This window comes from Equus przewalskii, chromosome 17, assembly GCF_037783145.1.
Source record: "Equus przewalskii isolate Varuska chromosome 17, EquPr2, whole genome shotgun sequence".
NCBI classification, from domain to species: domain Eukaryota; kingdom Metazoa; phylum Chordata; class Mammalia; order Perissodactyla; family Equidae; genus Equus; species Equus przewalskii.
Window position 1 is genome coordinate 66,827,717 of NC_091847.1, and position 21,682 is coordinate 66,849,398.

Consider the following 21,682-nt stretch of genomic DNA (forward strand, 5'->3'; position numbering starts at 1 on the left):
CCAGCCCTCTTACTTTGTGTAGATGCGGTGAGGAAACTGAGATTGATAGGTTCTAACAGCAGTGGAATTGGGCTTGAGCTAAATCTCCTGATTTTTTGTTTGCTGTTCATTAGAATTTACTCTGCCATATTTAATGTAAGTGTTTGCTCTTTGATGACATCTTTCTCTTTACCTTGCATAGTTAAATTGTCCAAAAAGCAGAAATTTTATTTTCTGAATTTTAACTTATACAAAAGATACCAATTTATTGGCTTAAAAATCACATCTGATTTTCAGTGGGTGAATGTGGTCATTCTTTGGACATTAGACAGTGCTTCCTGTCTGTAAGGAACGAGGCCTCTTCTCAAGGACCTTTCGTTTGAGTATCCAAAGCATGGATATTTTACCATAGCTACTAGATTTGAATTCTGTTTTTTAGCTCTTTTAGTTGATTACCTTAAGGCTATTTTTTTTTCTTTCAAAGTTCAAGACTTCATTATTGTGCTGTTAAAAGATTCTCCTCATGTTATTCCCCCTCCCCCACACACAAAAAAATTAAGTAGAGTCTTTAGTAAGACTCTTTATTTCGTAATTTTGTAGTATTGATATTTTTTCCTTGTAGGATTGGTGGTGATCCTCAGGAAATGGGGGAAGAGGCAAAGCAAATGTTCAAAAGGATTAGCAGATTGTGGAAAAAAGGAGGATTTGGACAGAAGGAACCTGTTGCATAAATTCTTAACTTCTAAACTTATAGGAAAACTCCAATATTTAAAATTTTAAACAAAGCTATATAGGTAAATACCTTCATAAAAACAAATGTCATTTTGTACTTAAAATGCACATAATTCAAAAAACCATAAAGGTATTATACTTCCTTTTTCTCTATGGTAGCTACTAAATTTAGAAGAGTACTTTTTGATGTAGTTTGTTTTATTTGATGATGATGATGATGATGTGGTTGCTTGATTTAAAGGAAAGAGTGAAAATAAATTTGAAAGTAGCAGAGTTATTCTGGATGAAATAGCAGTATCTTTATGTAATTCTTTTTCTTTTCAGCGGTAAAAATTTCGCCTAATTAAAAAGTTTAAAAGTTAAGGTCTGGCAATAACATGAGGGTTTGGGTGGGAAGATGAGGACAACATATTACGAGATAATTGCCACACTTCTGCTTTTTTATTTTAAAGGCAAAGAATGAGTTACATTGTTTTCTTCTTCTTTGTTTATGTCTCTTATTCTAGTAATTATTTCCAGTTTTTTTTGTTTGAGGAAACTCGATTTTTTTTTAATCAGAAGTATTTTTTAATTGAAAAAACTGGAGGTTTTTTCCTTTCTTTTTTAAAAAAACAACATGATCATGCTCCATGAAACTTAGGACAAATTTAGTTAATATGTATGTAATGCTCATTTTGGTCATGTTAGCAGTAAACTGTTAGACTTGCTTATAAGCCATATTTTTTGAAGGCACTTTGTGGCTCTGGGAAGCATGGATGACACCTTGGACATGGTAACATTCATAAGAAAGGATTATACTGGTTTATTTACTTCATGTTTACATCAGTTGGTGTATATGAGGTTTTTTTTTTTTAAAATAAAAGGCAAATAATTTATTGCCAACAGAATCCACTTTTCTGTAACTTTATTTTTAGGTTAATCTATGAAAATACTAGATTTAAACCTTTTTCACCTATAATATCTATTTGAATATTCCAAGTATTTAGCCTTAAGGCATTTCCTGTAGTGAGATTAAACTAAAAGTATTTTTTTAAATCATTTTCAGGTAGCTCTTTTTTGCCTCTTGCTTCTATGATCTCTAATTTTCCAGTCGGCTTTTACACCTCCATACTTTATGAATGGAGTAAAGTGATTTACTTATAAAATAACTGATTAATATGTTGACTCTAAATGAGTCATTTTTATATTAAATTTATTGGCAGATGTGTCCCTGTTAACAGTGATATTTTCACCTGTGTTACAATGCATAATATGTGATTCAATTCATGAGTATGTTGTAAAAACAGGCTATAAAAACACTCCAGTGTAGTTACATTAATTCTTTTAATAGTCAGTGTTAAAACTCAGTGCCTTTTTATCAAATTTTCCTTCCTAAAATTTTCTTCAAAGGAATGCAAATTTTTTGACTTGAGATGTGTTTATAGAAAAATAAATTTGTGTAATTTTCTAGTCTCGGGGTCTGATTACTACCATTTTCAAGCAAACCACAATGGTTTGTTTTTTAAAAGTCATTTGGTGAATGAATTAGAAGTGTTAGTAAATATATTTTGTCCAGTTTACTTTTTTTTTAAGTTTTCCTGCTGTACTTACTACAAGTTACTGTACCATTTTCAAGATTAAAATAGCATGATATCTAATAATCTGTGCAGTGAGTTAAAACTAGGAATTTTTTTCCAAGAGATAAGGGACATGGATAGTTTTAAGACTATCAGTTTCCAAATCCCAGCTTTCATGTGTGCTTTTCTTAAAATGAATTTGCCTTTGGTTCAGGTTTCCTCTCACTTTTCAAAGGAGAGGCATACTTCTCGTGTGTCACATTTTACTGTGGTGTACTGCTTCAGGTTGTAAAAACTTAATAAGTACCAACAAAAGAGAACATTTTGAAATATTGAAGTCAGTGGTATTGAGGATGTGAATCACTATATAATGACTGGGAACAAGTCTCTTGTATACCACCTTGTTTCCAGTTTTTGATTTCAATAAAATGGAAAGAGGATCTAATCAAGTTGTTAGTTAATAAGACCATTAAGCATAATTTTTGAGGGTAGATTACTGTGTGACTTTTGCATGTAATGAGATAGATATGTAAAGAACTGAGTGACGTTGCTATAACAAAACCTTTTCTCTTTCCATCTATTCATCTGTTGTCAGCAAGATTTCTCAATTCATACATCTGTAAAAATTTAAAATAGAGAATTAAACTCCTCATTCTACTAATAGAAACTATTCACTGATAGATGAACTAAATAAAAATTACTATTTCAAAGGGAAAAGAAAATATTCTAAAGGAGCAGTTTTTGTATGTTAGCATGGGACATCGTGGTGATTAGCAAATAAACATTTTTCCTTTAATGTTTTATGAAAATTTTCAAATATGTACAAAATAAACAATAGTATAACTAGCCCCCATGTACCCATTCCTGGCTTCAATTTTCATAATATCTGTTCCTCTGCACCCCACTACTGGATAATGATGATGGTTTTTTTGCTTTTGGGGAGGAATTTACTCCACTTTATTTTGTATGAGTATGTGTGTTTTTTCTAACATCTTTAAAAATAAACTTTATACTGTAACTTTTTCAAAATTAAAATAGCATAACATCTAATAATTATTAGATCCCATATATATCCCTGGGGTACATGAAATCTTTCCAAGACATGCAAGGGCAAATATATTTTGTTGACAGGTTAAGTATCTCCAGGGTGGTCTTACTATTCTAGTAAGAACAAACATTATTCGAGTGCTTTTACATTTAAATGGGGAAGTTTTGGGGAGAAATTTTCTTGAGTCAACACAGTCATTCAGATATTTTATTTTGCTTGTTTATATAATCTGCCTAGGACATTTCAGTAGCTTGCCCAAAATGTTATAGAATGATAGACATTGGTAAATATCAGTTGTTTCTTAAAAATAGCATAGAAGCAAAACTTAATTGTACTTTAATTTAGTAAGCTGCAAAGTAGACCAAATATATGACCACAGTCTAGGGTTGAAACAAGTTTTTTTTTAAATTAAACATGACAGCCAAATAAAGAAAATTTGTATTAATTTTATAGGGCACAGTTTAGGTCAGAGAATGAAAGTTCAATATCACTTGTTTATTTTACATTGATTAATTGTATAACCAGTTATTATCATGTGACATCCCAATGCAAATGCTGACATCCTTTTCCAAAAGAGTTGTTTTTTTATGCTTTTTCAAAGGTTAAAAAGGTTTTTGTGGTTTAAATGTTGTTACATATTTTACAGCATTAGGATCTATGGAATATTTTGACAACTGCAACAGTTCAATGAAGTTGGTAATTTCTTCTTTTAATTATTTTTCATTGAACAGCTTTGGAGTTACATTTCTACATTTTGATTTCTGGTGTATTAATAAGGAAAGAAAAACTTAAAATATGTCAAAGGACACTTTAGAGAAAATACATAGATAAGTGATTACAATATGACTGTAGCTAAATTATCCTTATCTTGTTTAAGCTCTGTTAATGCCTAATTTTGATAAAATAGTGTGGTGTTCTTTCCAGCTACTGATTGTATGTGTGATTGGACATCCTTTCTCAAATAAATTGACTTGTAAGATTTCACAGATTATCAGCCACATCCTAATCCACTTGTAAAGTGGAGAATGAAACTGGCTTTATTCAATTAAATGATACTCTGATACAGGTTTTCTTCCCATAATGAAATTTTAAAGTGCAGTGTTTTGGATTTTTTGAGGGTAAAGTTAGAAAATTTTGTTTTTATAACTTTAGTTGTCGAATTATTTTATTTTAAACCTGTTTTAAAAATTAGAGATGTATTGTTTCTATTGGGTGCATATCACCAATTAATACGTTTGATTTCAGATCTACAACTTACTGCTTTGTAAACTTCGCCGAGGTAAAATGAAACCATTTGGCTACTTGAACTGATCTACATTACATAGATTTTTCCTATTGACATTTGCAGTAGCTAACATCAGAAATAGAAGTGATGAAACAATACATCTTCCATGCTCTGAATTGGCATAGTGCTAAATAAAAATACAGCTAATTTTTTAGGGACTGAACTATAATTTTTTTTCAGTTCAAGTATTGTTATAACAAGTGAGATATTAAAGATAGAGCCTTCTCTATATAGTAAATTGTATCCAGATTGTTTGCTTATACTAGGATTATAAAAGATTAGTTAGTTTTGCAACGTAACTCATTTTTCTAACTCTAATATTGGTTTAAAGTTATTTTAAAAATATAAGTAGATTGTTCTGAATTGAAAACCATAATTTATATATACTTAATTCTTTTCTAAGGGTGAAACTTTAAGTTTTTTAAAAATATGAAATTAAATAAATAACATACATTCTAGCAGATTGTGTGTTGTCATGAAAAATAAGGGGACTTGGGGTAACTTGTATTTAAAATTCTGTAACTTGGGTTGGGTAAAGATATACTTGAAATAAAGCATTCCCTTTGTAATTCAGATCCATTCTCAACATATGGTGCTAATGAAAGAACATGTAAAAAGTTTATGTAAATATTAAATTACTTTAGAAGTATTTTCTAGATCTAAAAGTACTAATGCGCAGTATATTAATTATAATGATAGCAGTTTGAAATTTTGATATTATAGTCACTTAAAACTTAACTATGGTGGTGCCTATATTAACATATTTATGTCTCATTTCTTTGCAGCAAGGAGTGAATAATGCTGAAAAATTTGACTATGTAAGTGCAATATAGAATTCAGTTTTCATGCTACATTCTTTATATATTTGTTTTTTGATTACTAATACTTTCTAATTTTGGTTTATAGGTGATGCAGTTTTTGAATAAGATGGCTGGTAATGAATATGTTGGATTCAGTAATGCAACGTGAGTCTGATTTATGACTTAAGTGTTTATAATGGGTCAGGACTCTTTAATTTTCAAAATCTAGATTATAGAATTTTATTTTAAATACTGTTTTGTGACTCCATATATATATAAAGTATGATTTTATATTTTTATATATATGCACATGCACACACACACACTCACTGTATTTAGAATTAATCTTTTCTTCCTTTTTGGCCCTAGGACTGACTTCAGTGAATAAATAATTATTTAAAATTTGGTCATTAGAGGGAAGTGAATGATTTCTAAATTACCTGAGTGGGGGGACACTTAAAATGCTTTAAGTATTTTCAACAAACTTGATGGATAATCAGAATTAGAAAAGATGCCAAGTTCACTTCAAATTACTGGCATTTATTCAATTTTCTCTTTTTCTATAATACCTGTCTTAACGTTTCTTAATCTGTATGTGTGCCTGGCTAATTTGATTTTTACCCCAGTTTTTTATTTTGAAATTTTCAAGTCTGCAGAAAAGTTGAAAGAATAAATGATGAATATCTGGATATCTTTCATTTATATTTTCTGGTTAATATTTTGTCTCATTTGCTTTTTCTCAACCTCTCTCTTTAGATAAACAGTTAAAAATACGTGTATCTCTACATATATATGTAAATATATGTAAATATACATGTATGAGGGCTTCTTTTTCTCTGAACTATTTGAAATTAAGTTGCAGACGTCATGCCACTTCACCCTTAAATAACTCAGCATGAGTGTCCTAAGAATAAGGACATTCTCTATGTAACCACAATACCATCAACACACTTAAGAACGTAAATATTAATTTTAAAATATCATGATGTTAATCAATATGTAAGTGTCCCCAGCTGTCCCTGAAATGCCTTTTATGACCTTTTTTTTTTTAGGAACTAATGAATGAATGTTCATGCATTACATTTGGTATATCTCTTTTATCTTTTTAAAATAGAAAAGGCCCCCTGTCCTAGACCCTTTCTTTTTAAAATTTTATTCAAAATTTTATTCAACTTTCTCGAAGAGTGCCAACCAGTTGTTTTATACAGCAGGAATTAGCTAACTTTTTCTGTGAAGGACCAGATAGTAAATATTTTAGACTTCTGTGCCATATGGTGTTGCAACTACTCACTTCTACTAAGTAGGAAAACAGCCATAGACAATATGAGGCTGTGTTCCAAAAAACTTTATTTGTAAAAACAGGCAGCAGACTAGATCTGGCCCATGGGCTGTAGTAGATATTCCCCATTTTGAATAGGTCTCGCTATTTCCTTGTGATTAGATAAAGCTTAAACAGTTTTGGTGTGAATACTAACTAGGTGATGCTTTGTACTTCATGTTTCAGAGGGCAAAAATTTTGAGGTTGTCTGCTTTACCAACTTTTATTCATCAGCTTAAGTATCTTCCATGAAGTTTTTCATGAATCTCATCTCGCCTCTCTTCTGTGCTTTCATATTACCATATTTTATTGAACTTAATTCTTTGTCTGTCTTTGTCCTCTCATCACCATTAGACTTTGACCTTCTTAAGACCTGGATAGAGTATCTTCCAATTCATTTCTGTATTCCTCTTATATGGCTGATATTAGGTACTTGATGTAGTGTTTGATGAACAGAATGCTAGGCACTGGGATAATGTCTAAGTAGTTAGTCCTTTATACCGTGCTGATGTTTTTTTAAAAAGTATGGCAAGTTGACATGTTTATTTACAAGAACTTTCCCATATCCAACATTGTTTTTCTGACCGTAGAAATATTAAAATACAGTTAGAAGGGGCTGTCCACCCATGATCGATAATGCAAACAGTATCACCCACAGTTCCTCTTTTGTCAGCAGTCTTCTGGACGCTTATAGGTTGAGCTCTGAAATGTACCACAAATGGAATCTATCTGAGTCAAAACTCATCTATTTCTTCCCAAACTGCTCTTTGCTCCAGGGATCCTCATGTCAGTTGATTATCACCATTCTTTCAGTAGACTATTTTAGAAATCCAGTCTTTGTACCAGACTTCACCCTGGTTCTTCTCTTTCCCATCAGGTCAGAAGACTTGCCCAACTGCTCTCATGTTCTTGTGTTTGATTATACAGCTCCTTCCATTTCTATCACCACTACCTAAGTTCAGGCTTCCTGTAGCTCTTATTTAGTAGTCTCATAATAACATCACTTATCCTTTCTTTTTCCCCTTTCCTAAACTGATGACAGAGTTATCCTCCTAAAATGTAGATCTGACAAGGTAACTTGTTTGAAAGCCTTCAAGGTTCATTCTATAGGCAGTCGGGAGCCATTACATTTTTTAGCATTTTTTGGTCTTGGTAATTTGATCCTAGCCTCCTTTGTTAGTTTGCTGTTTCTCTACTCTTCTCCATGAAGGATATTTCCCAGATACATCAGAATATTTGCCATTCTTCAATGAAGTCCTGTCTTTTATACTTTTATAACTTTGTTCACGCTGTATGAAATTTGCCACCACCCAGGCTTCCCCCTGAAATCTGTTAATCCAGCAAATGCTGTAAGGCTCATTTCATGTGTCCCCCTCTCAGTGAAATTTCCATGGATTCCCTCAGTTTGAATTGACTGTTTATTGTACTTTGGGGGAATCCAGAAGATTCTGAAATTTTTTAGTATATTTCAATGGTGGAATGTTTGATAACTTTAAAATTAGCTTGTTTATTTACAAAATGTGAAGCAAGAAAGGGCCTAGTTCATTTCAGTCCTTTTACAGCTAAGAAAATTAAGGCTGAAAGAATTGTCACTTAAACGACTTGCCCAAGGCCACATAGCTAGCCTGTTGACAGAACTGGGACTGGAGCCCAGCAGCCTCGACTCTTAGGTCAGTGTTCATTATACTGCACTTTGCTGTACAGATTAAACTCCATTATAATCATACTTTTACAGAAAGTAAATTAATAGAGCCAATGTGTTTTTTTCTTCTAGGTTTCAGTCCGAAAGAGAAAGTGGAGATCGAAATTTTGCAATAGGATATTACTTAAAAGAAAAAAAGGTTTTTAAATTTTGTTTCTATTTCAAATAATTCTTTTATTTAATAAAATACATGAAGATGCATGCTAAGAACTCAACAATAGCTTTTCAGCAACTACCTATTAATATTTAAGGTGCAAAAGTTTTTGCAAAACACTCTTGAGTTAATGTTATCAAAGTGTTAATATTATGAAATCAGTTTGTATCTGGCAGTATTCAAATTTTCAGAGTTATATTACTACAAATTTTGCTTAAGGATTAGCCCATTACTTTTTCCAAAAGTACAGTGCCTGACTATTGTTGATTACACTTGACTTTTTAATTTTAAGTGGCTGGTCCAGTAACTTGTTTTATTGTCAGTTAAACTAGTATCTATAAATCTATATGTGATATAATTTTGCTTTATTTTTCTTCATTATTTCATGTTTATACCCTTTTGTAGGTTGTATACTATTTTGTTGTCAAAATGAAATATTTGTATACATTTTAAATTTAATCTTCATGCATCCTTTGCTTATGTGCATATATTTTTTTTGCTATGTGCCAATGTTTTTAATTGCCTTTCTATTTTTTTAGTGTTTTCCAGAAGGCACAGACATGGTTGGTATATTAGACTTCTACTTCCAGGTAATTTACTTTAACTATATGAATTGTTTGTATAAATTTGTGTGTCACATTAGATCTCTCTGTAATCTTGGCTCTAAGCCAAGAGAAAATACATTTCTCATTGACTCCCAAAAAAATGTCTTCATGAAAGACAGTCTCATATCTGTATCTTCTAAAAAGTCATGCCTCAGAATGTAATACAGAGAATTTTTTTCTGTAAAAACTTTATATTTAAGAAGTATCAAAAATAATGTACAGTTCCTGTAATTGGCTTCTCCTTATTATAAACTGAGCTCTGTCTTGTTTACTTTTAAATTTTGTTTGGAGGAGTTGCTTGTTTCTTTATCAGAGAGTTCATGTTAAGCATTTTAAAGTGACAGTTTCTCAGTTTGTTTAGTTCATTTCTGTAGTGTCACATAGTGACTTTTCTTCTATGTTAGAGGAGCTCTCCATATTCATGGGGAAGGGGGCCACTCACCTAATCTGCTGTGGTGTAGAACTCAATGGAAGATAGCCTTCCAGGACATCCCTCTCCTCCACCGATATTTTCAGTTCAGTTCATTCTTACAGATTTAATATCATGGTGTCTCTGATGCTCTATAAGCTACATAGTAACAAATCAATTATTGTTAATTTCTAATCTACCTTACATTTGCCTGCCTTTACTTTTGAAGATGCTTTAATTTTAACCTGTACTAATCTTAAAAAATATATAAGAGAGGTTGATAATGAAGTAGATTTTGATGGAAGTCCAAGTCACAGTTTGTCACCTGCCCGACATGAAGAACTGTGAATTGGGAAACCAGGCTATCAATATAAAATCAAGATCTAACTTGGCCACTTTTTAGCCGTGTGACCTAATTTCAATTTCTGAGGCCTGGTTTCATTATCTGTAGCATACGCTTGACATCTAACGTTCTGCATTACATTGAAGATAACCTGAGATGATATGTGTGAAATTCCTTTGAAACTGTTGTTAGATGAAATATAGTGTCATGTTGGCTTTTATCTAGTAGGCTTTATTTTTTTCCCTAGCCCATATGAATTTCTTCTGTTTGTTAAAGTTTCTTTTCCTCTAGTGTTCATATTTAACTTTGGCTGTTATGGCATAGATGCTACTAAGCTACTGTGAAATTTCTACACTTCAGAGCAAACATCAAGAGACACCCATAGAAGCCCTACCTGTTACTTTTGTGGAGAAGAACTGCTTCTAATTAAACCTCCATCAGGGTATCAGGAAAGCACTCTTAAATTGGCATTTGTCGTTAGGAGTGTATCACCTTATGACAGACAAAATGCCAGTTAATACTAAGTATGATGAGGAAATGATCATTGGAATTTAAATCTTGTTTCTTTTGGAAAACCTTTCATGATTAGATCAACTTTACTATAAATCTTTGCTGTCTGGGTCAGTACAGTAAGTAGATTCTGTAGTTTTGAGAAATAGGGAAGAGGTTTTGTATAAATAGGCAAAAGTGAAAGTCAGTCAAAAAGTGGCTCCCAATCAGTTTTCTAATTCACTGTAGTTAAGAAGTTTCCCTTCTTGCTATTTCCAAACCCCTTTGTGCCTCTTGTAGATCCTGACGTATGAGTGAGGAAGGTTTGTAAGTTGAGAAAGTCTCTTCTTCTTCCCCCTTTGCACCTTCCCTTTCTCCTCTGCTTGCCCCTCAGTTTTGGTTGCTGATGATGAAAAGTAAAATAGAGCATATTTATTGTTCTTTTATTTTATGGGTAAATTTAGGTTTGGTGTGGTAAAGTATTTCCATTATTTTGATTATATTTAAATGCAAAAATTTCATCCCACAGTGTACCTGGACTTTGTTTTTTTCATTCATCATAGTATATCCAGCACCCATAGTCAATATCAAATATTTGAATGTTAATAAATGGTTTAAAAGGAAGCATTTTGGTTTAGGCACACAAAGCGTCCAGGCTAGAGCTGTCTTAGATTTTTCTTCCCTTAGTCCTTTGCATGTTACCGTATGGGGATGCTGGGCTTTGTTATGGTGAAATGTCAGGCATTTTATCATTTTTTTCCTAAAGTGGGAATTTCTCATGTAGATGCTGTCATAATACTGATGTATGTTGCTTTATCTTAAAAATATATCATGGCTCCTTCTTCTCTATTGAGTTAAAATAATTATGTTTGTGTATCCTATGGAAAGCATTAATATTTAAGCAACTTTGAATATCACATGGGGCAGTTACAAATCTTAGTGCTTAGAGGCTGACTCTTCCTATCCTAGTTTGGCTATTAAAAGACTGAATAGCTAGGTAAGTCAGGATAGCCTTAAAGGGGCTAGAACTTTGTTCAAATAAAAATCTTTGGAATATCATCAAGTTATGTTAAAATAATCCCTTTGGAAGAAAGATTTCAGATTTATATGAAATACCAGATAAAACAGATTATCTTAGAAGTCAAGTGAAATACTAAAAATAATGTGGGCCTAAATTTTCAGAATTCCCTTTTTTCTTCCTTTTAGCTGTGCTCCATTGAAGTAACTTGTGAATCAGCTAGTGTCATGGCTGCGACACTGGCTAATGGTGGTTTCTGCCCAATTTCTGGTGAAAGAGTACTGAGCCCTGAGGCAGTTCGAAATACGTTGAGTTTGATGCATTCCTGTGGCATGTATGATTTCTCAGGGCAATTTGCTTTCCATGTAAGTAATTGTTTAATCTTAATTTTTTCTGGCAAGAAACTAGTCTGGACTGGTTCTTTTAAAAATGCAGTTTAGAATTTGTTTCTAAAGCTGTACATTAATTTTTGAGAGAGAAGCTTGTTTTCAAGGTTAATTTGTTACAGAATTGGTAAAGAATATAGTGAAGCACTCTACCAGATGTTCTTAAGAACTTGAAGTTTAATTTATAGAACCTCATCACTTCTATTTTTAAGACATTTCAATGTACAAGGTTAGTACAGGCTTTCTTTTAGTTGTTAATGTTTTGCATTATAGTGATTACATGCCTCAAGAATTCCTTAAATTCAGAAGTAGTGCATAATTGTAATGTTTAACATCTTTGGTTACAGCCATAGATGTTTTCAAAGGGCTAAAAGTATGTTAAAGTTAAAACTTAAAAATATAATGCTTTAAGCTTGCTTGTACATTTGCTACTTGTGAAATGTATAGACTTTTCTTATTTCATTCTGCTTATGTCAACTTCTAATGTGCTAAAAAAATTTTTTATTTTAAAGTTTAGAAAAATAGATGCATTTAATGTTAACCCTCACTCAACTTCAGTAATTATCAATACATGACCATTCTTGTTTCATCTATATGTACACCTACTTCTCCTACCCTTGTCATAGTTCAGTACATAATGTTAAATGATAAGGACTCAAAAAAACCTGCAGCACCATTATTACATATAAAGACAACTAAAGTTTTAATCTTTAATATTATCAAAATATTTAGTCAGTGTTCAGATTATCTGGATTGTCTTATAAGTTATTATTTTACAGTTTGTTTGGCTTGTGCAAAGGGCCATACATTGTGATTGCTTGTGTCTGTCTCTCTTTGTGTTTTTTTTAATCTGTAGTCTTCCCCTTGACCTCTCTCTTTTTTCTTGTTATTTTTGATTGAAAAAACTGGGTCATTTATCCTGTACAGTTTTTCAACAGTCTAGATTTTGCTTATTACATTCATTCCATTGTCCCTTGTATTCCCTGTAAATTGGTAGATCTCATTCAGGTGATTTTTTTGTTTTGCCTAGTTTTATGCAAGAATCCAGCAGCAAGAAATACTCAATGTCTGAATATTAGTAAGCCGTTAATGAACACTGCCCTGATGATTTAATTTTTGTCTTTTATCATAATTATTGTCAAGTTTTACATAATGTAAAATTAAATGTTTTGAAGAGATTTAATTTGAATTACCGTCTTATCTCTATTCCTCAGAATTTCTCTGACAGTATATCACAGAAAGTCTTTTAAGAAGATATAATTTCTTGTTGTTTTCTAGTTGTAAAATATTGTTTTGAATTTAAAATAACTTCATACTTAAAAGCAATGCGTGTTTAATACAGAACAATTAAAAAATATAGATAGGCAAAAAGAATAAAATAAAAACATGTATAGCTCCACAATTTATATGTAATCTACTTTAACTGCTTAGAATATATCTTTCAAAATTTTTTTATATTTAAATGTATCTTAACTATTTATAACTGTCTTTTCATTTACTCTATTATAAACATGTTGATGAATACATTTTTAATGTTGGAATTCTACTGTATGGATATATACCATAATTTTTAAACCAATTCTCTTATTGTTAGGCATAACTTTTCTTATTTTAAAATGTTAACATGAATGTCCCTTTTTTCAAATTATTTTCAGGTTGGTCTTCCTGCAAAATCTGGAGTTGCTGGAGGCATTCTTTTAGTTGTCCCCAATGTCATGGGTATGATGTGCTGGTCTCCTCCTCTGGACAAGATGGGCAACAGTGTTAAAGGAATTCACTTCTGTCATGTAAGCGTATTTTCTTAAGGAAAATAACGATCGTACAAGTTGAACCATCCAATGATTCTCTTTTTTTTACAGTTTATTGATTGTTGGCACTCTACTTTCCTGTCTGCCAGTTAGTGGACAGTCATGGAAGTACTCATAGAGCAGCTTCAAACTGCCTCTACCAGACAGCTCCCATAGAATCATTCTTACAGAAAATTACATTTGTTTGATGCTTATATTTTAATTTTCATGGTTGTAGTTAGTTTTCAGTTTCCAAAAGCTCAGCAAAAGATATTAAACTTGGAAAAGTAATTTAAAATCCAACATAAATTAAGATTATTGTACTTTATTCTATCATCTTTAATCTGCCTCGTTGAATAGCTTTATCCATAAACCACTACCTTTAAAAATCTTTTTTTTTTTTTTTTTGAGGGATTGTTACTACTCTTGACTAGTTCAGTATTTTATGTTGTTACCCAAGTCTTGGCTAATATTTCAACTTCTGGTTTTATTTACTGCTTCCTAGAGTCTGCATTGAGTACAGTAATGTTTTCTGCAGACTTTCTCAATTAAAATTGTGACTTATTTTTCAGTTTTTTGTATTTTACAAAAACTAGAGAATGACATAGGATTGCTTATAGATTATAGTAGATTGTAACTGGAATATTTATTTATATATTTGTAGTGCCTATTGGTTATTTGATAGAAGAATTCTTTCATCTGGTCTGTTATAATGCCTATTTTGTGGGAAATGAAAGTTAAACAGTTTGAGTGCTGAGCCCTAAGGTCACGCTATATAGTAAGCAGTGTTCTCAAATTTGTGTTCATATCTTCTCATTCTGACTTCAGCCCTCTTCTTCTTCTTCTTCTTCTTCTTTTTTTTTTTTGAGGAAGATTAGCCCTGAGCTAACATCTGCTGCCAGTCGTCCTCTTTTTGCTGAGGAAGACTGGCCCTGAGCTAATATCTGTGCCCATCTTCCTCTACTTTATATGTGGGATGCCTACCACATCATGGCTTACCAAGCGATGCCATGTCTCCACCCAGGATCCGCACTGGTGAACTCTTGGCCTCTCAGTCCTCTTCTTGATGCATCATGCTGCTTTATTAACATGCAGTGGTGCTTTCCATGAGATAGTAGTTAGGTTGAACAGTATTAGTGTAATTTGTTAAAATATGAAAAAAACAATAGCCAATGAATAGCCAGTTTCTTATACCTGTTCTGTTTATTTACAGGATCTTGTTTCTCTGTGTAATTTCCATAACTATGATAATTTGAGACACTTTGCAAAAAAACTTGATCCTCGAAGAGAAGGTGGTGATCAAAGGGTAAGCAAAATTCTTATTTTAGATTATTATGTAATATTTTTTTAAGAAAAAGAAAATGAGATTCGCTTGTTTAAATAAAACTTAGTTTAATTGTTAGTGGCCTCATATATTTGCTAATCACAAATTATCATAAACAAATTGTTGATGTTTTCATCCTCAAGCAGTAGTTCATAGATAGCTGCTGTTTTATTTAAATTGAAACTGGTAGGCCTAGCAGCAGAATTCTCCCCTCTGTCCCATTTTTCTGCTATTTTAAGTACTATTTTGAAGAATTGATTCTGTTGAAAGAAGATAGATTGGAAAGTGCTGCATACTATAAAAAGAAAGCCTTGTTTTTTCCTCTTAATATTTGTCAGTTCTAGTCTTGAATTGAAGTTTATTTTGACGTGGATGGGTATGTAAGTGGAAAAGGGATTATAGTATTAGTGAAAGACCTTACAAAGCCTCATAATAAGTTTTATAGGCCACTAAAGATGATATTTTTTTTTTTTTAAAAAGTGTTTAATGCAATAGTCCTGATATTCTTAACATTTGTTTATTATTAGTTTGGCTTCGTATTATTGCACATATATACTTCTTTTTTTATAGCTATTATTTAAGAGTGAGCACTTAAATTTCAGGAATAAGATTTCTTTGTCTTCATAATTGTTCGCTGGACCAAGGGACATGTTTTGAGTTTTAATTAAATTTCTTTGCATCCCATATGGAAAATGTTTATAGTAAAATTACCTAATTAGATTTGAACCTAATGTGAAGCATTAATAAGTAGAAAATATTTTGAATACATACTAAGCACATTTTCCTATTGTTAATTCCAATCAAAGTAACTTCTAATAATATATGAGAATTATGCTAAGCCGACAGAATAGAAACTTCCATGGGAATCAACATGAGTAACATGGAGCAAAACATCAGATGGTGGTGGGTGAAAATGTTAACAGATTTTAATAACATTCATTGAAAAATACCGTTTTATAGCTTGGACCTTTCTTCACTCAAGTGCACTAATAAATTATGTATGTTGCTTGAACAACTAGCATTCCTTTGGACCATTGGACTATGAAAGTCTCCAACAAGAACTTGCTTTAAAAGAGACAGTGTGGAAAAAAGTGTCACCTGAGTCAAATGAGGACATCTCTACAACTGTAGTGTATAGAATGGAAAGTCTGGGAGAGAAAAGCTAAAGAAATGAGTTCTAGTTTCAGAATGTTCTTCATTTAACTTTTCAAACACCTTTAGCTTTTTTGCATACTATAAATATTTATTTGAGTTTTTTTTGTGTTCTCAACCTTGAGTGCTGGAGCCATAAAGCTTTTTTTCTTTTAATCTTTGTATAAAGATAGTAGATTAAAAAGTGGATTTGTTGTTCTTTAGAAAAGTATTTGTAAGTAAATAAAGCAAATTTGCTTTATTTTAAAAAATGCAAGAAGGAAAAATTTCTTTAAAATTTTTCTTGGTGTAATTAAAATTTTAACTATATAGTCAGATTCCCATTTTAAAATAGCAACAGAAATTTGTAGTTTCTTGGTTCTAAAACCCACACATTGAACTCCTAAGTTTCATTACATTTTGTTTTTTCTTTTCCAATTTTAAAACTGAGATGATGACTGTAGTGGCAATAGAAAGTATTTCTATGCTAAATACAAAACTAAAAAGGCAAAATAATGAATCCCAAATTATTTAATAACAGCAGATTATAAAATTAGCTTCAGTTTACATTTTATGCCATTTTTAGTGATCGATGGGCTTTAAATTTTTAAAAATTCATTTTAAATTTTATCAGACACTTTAAAATATGTCCTGTCATTGCTTTTTTACTTTGCCGCTCCTATGTTCTGTCAGAATTGTCATGTATAGGAGTGTCTTATGTTATTAAAACATTCCAGCCAAAGATTTTCAAATGTAAGATAATGACATGTTTCATTGTTAAAAAGCTATAATGGTTACTCAGAAGGAGTGACAGTGAGTGTCTTCAAGTGAAATGTTTACCTGAACAATTTTATTTTCGTATTATCCACATAACTTTTTCTATGTTATATTTAAATATGAATGATGAATCTTGGTTTTTAGCTTTTAATAATTTTATTATCCTAATAATTTCACAAATGCTAATGAATCTTTTATGATAAATTATAATAAGCTCTCATAGTGTGTTCTATTTGAACTCTTTTAGAGTACTTAGGAAATGAATTCAGTCTGAAGGTAGTAAGTATGCTACTAAAATATCTGTTAGATCTGAATCCTTTTGTTTGGTTATAAAAATGCAATATTGAGAATCAAAACTTGTTTTAAGAGAAGGACTATAGGTTCTAGATAACCTGATTTCAAATAATTCCCAGTGTTTAAATTCTGTCCTGGCAAAGTGATTGTAAAATTCTTAGGACCTATTCACACTTCTTCCTTCCTCCATATACCTCTTGAGTTCTCCCCACAATTCCCCACAGCTTCGAGGGTTTTTTTTTTTTTTTAATTGGTTTTAAACTTATATGGAGGGGGCAGGAGGGGGCTCTAGAAGGAGAACTTGATATGCAGTTTCTTAGTATCATGGCACATATGTGGTAGGGTAAAGTCTGTAAAAGTAAATAGAGTGTAGCAAAAAAGATTTCACAGTAATTTAGATACTAGTGCAACTATAGATATAGAAAATCCTGACAATGTGAGGTCTTGAGTTTGGGAACTATGATATTAGGAAAAGAAGTTCCCTCTCAGAGGTGTTGGTCAGAAGCCTTTTGGGCTAACTTAAGTATTAAACTTACATACTTAAATAATTACATACTACGTTTTAGAGGATTTTACGGTTACTTGAGTGTTCCTCTAATGTGCAGATCCTAATGCATGTCCTAATTGGATGCTTCTGGTTTGGCCGTTTGCAGGAGAGTGGTGTGTCTGAAGGCCTCGCCTCTCTGTGACTCTTTGGACAGTGGTGTTTGTATCAGTTTCACCAGAGCCGTTTGTGGTTTGGGGAACTGAATGCCTTAATAGGTAGTTTGCAACAAAGGCTTTATTTTTTCCCCTATGTTCTAAATTGTTACATTTTACTGTTTCACTTGGAAGTTGGTTTTACTTTATAAAATGAAATTTTAATGTTTCATATTGTGTTTATGTTTGTATAGATTTCAAAATCATGTTAATTTGTGGCACTTATTACTATGTTAGTAAGGTTTAAATGCACATTTATCAATGAGATAGGGTTATCTAAGCTATTGTGTTTATAGAATCTTGTTAAGGAAGAGCATCCAGAAATTTTAGTAGGAAGGTATAAATGGAAGAAGGGGGAAGATATTGTGAATAGGCCCTCCAACTTTACTTTAAAAAGAAAAAAAAGGAAAACCTTTGCCAGATTTAAGGACATTGTTTTAATTCCTTAAGTATTTTTTAATACCTTTCCAAATAAAGTTCTTGAAAAGTACCCAGTGTTGTTGAATTTAATGTTTCATGCTATTACTGATTCTTGATATTCAAGCATGTAGAAGTTAGCATATTTGTTTTTCTTTTTTTCATCGTTAACATTTCATTTGAAATGCATATCCTTTCTGAAATACTTTATTTTTAGCATAAATGTTGTGCATTTTATCTTAGTGTTTGGATGAAAACATTTGTGTTATTTAGCTTTCTTTCATTTGCTTTGTATATTTAATAATGTACCTTTTATTTTCCGGTATGCCTACTTTTGTATTGTACAATAAATTTATTTTAAGCTGATTTTATTGTTTTTTTTTTTTTGATGAAAGCAACTCCAGCATTTTAAGTACAACAAACAGTTGGAATTTTAACTTAAAAATTCTTTATGAAGATTCTATTAAAGTGCTTTATATTTTTAATTAATTCTGAGGCTGCTATGAAGAGAAACTAGAAATACTCAAAAGGGCTTCATTTGATTCTTTTTTTTAACCTAGTATAGTGTCGGCGGGGTTTTTTTGGTGGGGAGGACGTTTTCCTATTGGTTGTACTGGAAGTATTTGAATAAAGACTTTTCTCCCAGTTTTTTTTGTTGTTTTTCCATTTGACAACTTAAAAAAACCAACACTGCCCTATTTGCAGGTTCTTTCTGCTTTCTGAGGAAGAATGTAACTGTTGTGTTTTATGTGTTGTCTTGAATAGGAAAAACATACTGCTAAATCAAATGAAGAGTATCATAATGTTGCTTTAGAATAGAACTGTCAGTCTCAGTAGAATTTATATTCAGTGGAATAAGTGCAATATAGAAATGCACCTTAACTACTTTTTAAGGAATTTAATTTTCAGAAGGAACTTAGTATATTTCCACACCATGGTTCAAATTATCATGAGGCTTCATTCATTGTAGGTCAAATACAGTACTTGAAATTTTTGTTTGATTAAATCAGCCATTCATATCCAGAGACGTCCCACATATATTTCCATCTATTTTTATATATTTCCATTTACTTCTATATATTTTGTAGAAGTTTTAAAACTATTTGAAGGGGAAATACCGTTGCTTATAGGAGTTTGTATATATCTGTGGGATTTTTTGCGTTAAGTTCTTTTGGGACTAGTAAATAAGGAGTTCTGTGTCATGGTATATTCAGAATGTAACAGTTTATGATCATTTGCTTTTAAAGACGTATGTGGGGTTTTTTGTTGTTTTTAACCCATTTGAAGGAAAGGGAGAGGTGACAAAGAGCTTGGTGATCTTGATCTGACAGTGTAGTTTCATAGGCATGAATGTCTGTCAAAAGAACCACTGATAGATGCTGATATGTCAGTCTGTATTTTGATAGTTTATTATAATGTGTGTATGTATAAAGTGTGTATAACTATATGTCTATCTATCCATCCATTTTCTGAAAATCAGCAGCAATTCTTTCCACATAGTATGTTATGTATAAATAGTTCATTGATCTATTCCTATTACAAGTTTTGTCATAAAAGAACTCCTAACATTTTTGCTGCCCCAGAATTTATAAAATATGACATATTTACTTGTTCAGTTTAAGTTGAAAGATTTGTGGTTTCTGTCCTTGCTCCCCTTCACTATCAGCACTGTCTGGATAAAGTAAGAATATTGGGGAACTCCACAGAAGGGAAAGCAAGAACATCAGACTTCATGTGGAAGTTGACTTTATATTTTAAAGCAGCTTCCAGATTTATTATGTAGAAGGATTGTATTCAACTTAAATGATGTATTTCTCAGTTTGAACAGTTTACGGAATAGTTTTATTCCAAGAATTGTACACATTTTTGGTTTATGAATCTGCTTTACTATTCATTTGTAAAAATTTTGGTTTTTCTCTTAGATGGTTTTGAAAATGCTAGAATGCCTTTTTAAAAACAGAAACGTGATTTCTGCTTAATGCCTTCTTTACCATTTTATATTAAACATAATATTTACATTGTGTAATAAAACCAAAACAAGCTTGTTGTGATGCATCATGACCCATCCCTCAGATTTTCACTTAGATTCATAATAGACTTTACCTTAGTCCATTCTCTGTCATGAAGTTCAAGGGCAAAATTGCACTTGAACATACATTCAAATATATCAAGTTTAGCCACTTTTATTTCAAATTGTAGCAGTTAAAATGTTTGTTTCCTACACTGCTCAGAATTAGAAGGAGTTTAATTGTACTGGGAGAGGTTCTTTTATCCCTCTTCTCCCTCTGCCTCCCTCACAAGTAGTTTATTAATGTCAGTACCATGCAATGGACATGACTTGAAGAAACTTAGAAATTACACCATCTGAGGGGCCAGCCCAGTGGCACAGTGGTCAAGTTTACCCATTCCACTTCGGCAGCCCGGGGCTCACTGGTTCGGAGCCTGGGTGCTGAACCATGAACCACTTATCAAGCCATGCTGTGGCAGGCATCTCACATATAAAGTAGAAGAAGATGGGCATGGATGTTAGCTCAGGGCCAATCTTTCTCAGCAAAAAGAGGATTGGCGGCAGATGTTAGCTCAGGGCTAATCTTCCTCCAAAAAAAAAAAAAAAAATCTGAGTCTGGACTTCTGTTTTTAAAACTACTATAAGGGCATCTAGGGCAAAATCTATCCAGTGTATATCAAAGCTTGCAAAACTTGATGTTTCTTAGCGTCCTTAACTTCTTAAACAGTAAGAGAAAAGGTACTTATTTTTTAAATGGAAGATGTTAAGTAGACTGAGCATAGATCTTTATATTTATTTAATGAAGTGATTCTATTACTATGGTTTTAAGAAACATTCTTTTCCTTAAGGAGCATGTATCAGAAGAAAATTTATTTAAAGGTTGACTTAGTTTCCCGTTTCTTGTTTTGTAGATTTGTAGATCCACTTTAGTAATTTTTATAAGTTGTAGCTATAGAGATCATTAAGATGTGCAAAATGTGTAAAGCTCTGTTGATTAAAACTTTTATAATGGCTTCCTAATCCATTAACCTTTAACTAAAATGAATAGGATTAGCAGTGCAATTTTGGTGGTGTCTGTGGTATTTTTTGCATAAATTACAGAACACATCTTATTGAGAACTGTTATGTATTCGTGACAAAAAAATGAACAAGTTAAGATCCTTGGTGCTGAGAGCTGTGATGAACTCTATGAGCAGTCCAGTATGGAGGCTCACAGGAAAGAGTAGTAAAATGACACATTCAGGCAATTTGGATCTCATAACACTTCTTGTAGACTTTTAACTCTAAATCTCATTTACTAATTCAGATATATTTCAGTTAAAATCTCACTGGTAAAGAACAATTTCGTGTACTTATTTTTATGCCACATTTTCAATATCTGAGGACATGAATTTTCTGGACACAGTATTATTAAAAACAAT

General features: G+C 31.9%; 1 protein-coding gene across 5 annotated transcripts in view; it reads left to right on the forward strand.

Moving 5' to 3' along the window:
* Positions 1-21,682, forward strand: part of GLS (glutaminase) — an 80,175-nt gene that overhangs the window by 33,022 nt on the left and 25,471 nt on the right. For 2 of the 5 annotated variants that reach the window (XM_070580468.1, XM_008516545.2), the window contains exons 8-14: positions 5,386-5,418; positions 5,507-5,565; positions 8,493-8,559; positions 9,114-9,164; positions 11,627-11,803; positions 13,480-13,611; positions 14,825-14,917. In XM_070580468.1, the coding sequence (XP_070436569.1) occupies positions 5,386-5,418; positions 5,507-5,565; positions 8,493-8,559; positions 9,114-9,164; positions 11,627-11,803; positions 13,480-13,611; positions 14,825-14,917 (612 nt within the window). Of the gene's footprint in view, positions 1-3,961; positions 4,012-5,385; positions 5,419-5,506; positions 5,566-8,492; positions 8,560-9,113; positions 9,165-11,626; positions 11,804-13,479; positions 13,612-14,824; positions 14,918-15,895; positions 18,620-21,682 lie in introns of those variants that run through there. The other 3 variants (XM_070580469.1, XM_070580467.1, XM_070580470.1) reach the window with 3 other exon arrangements.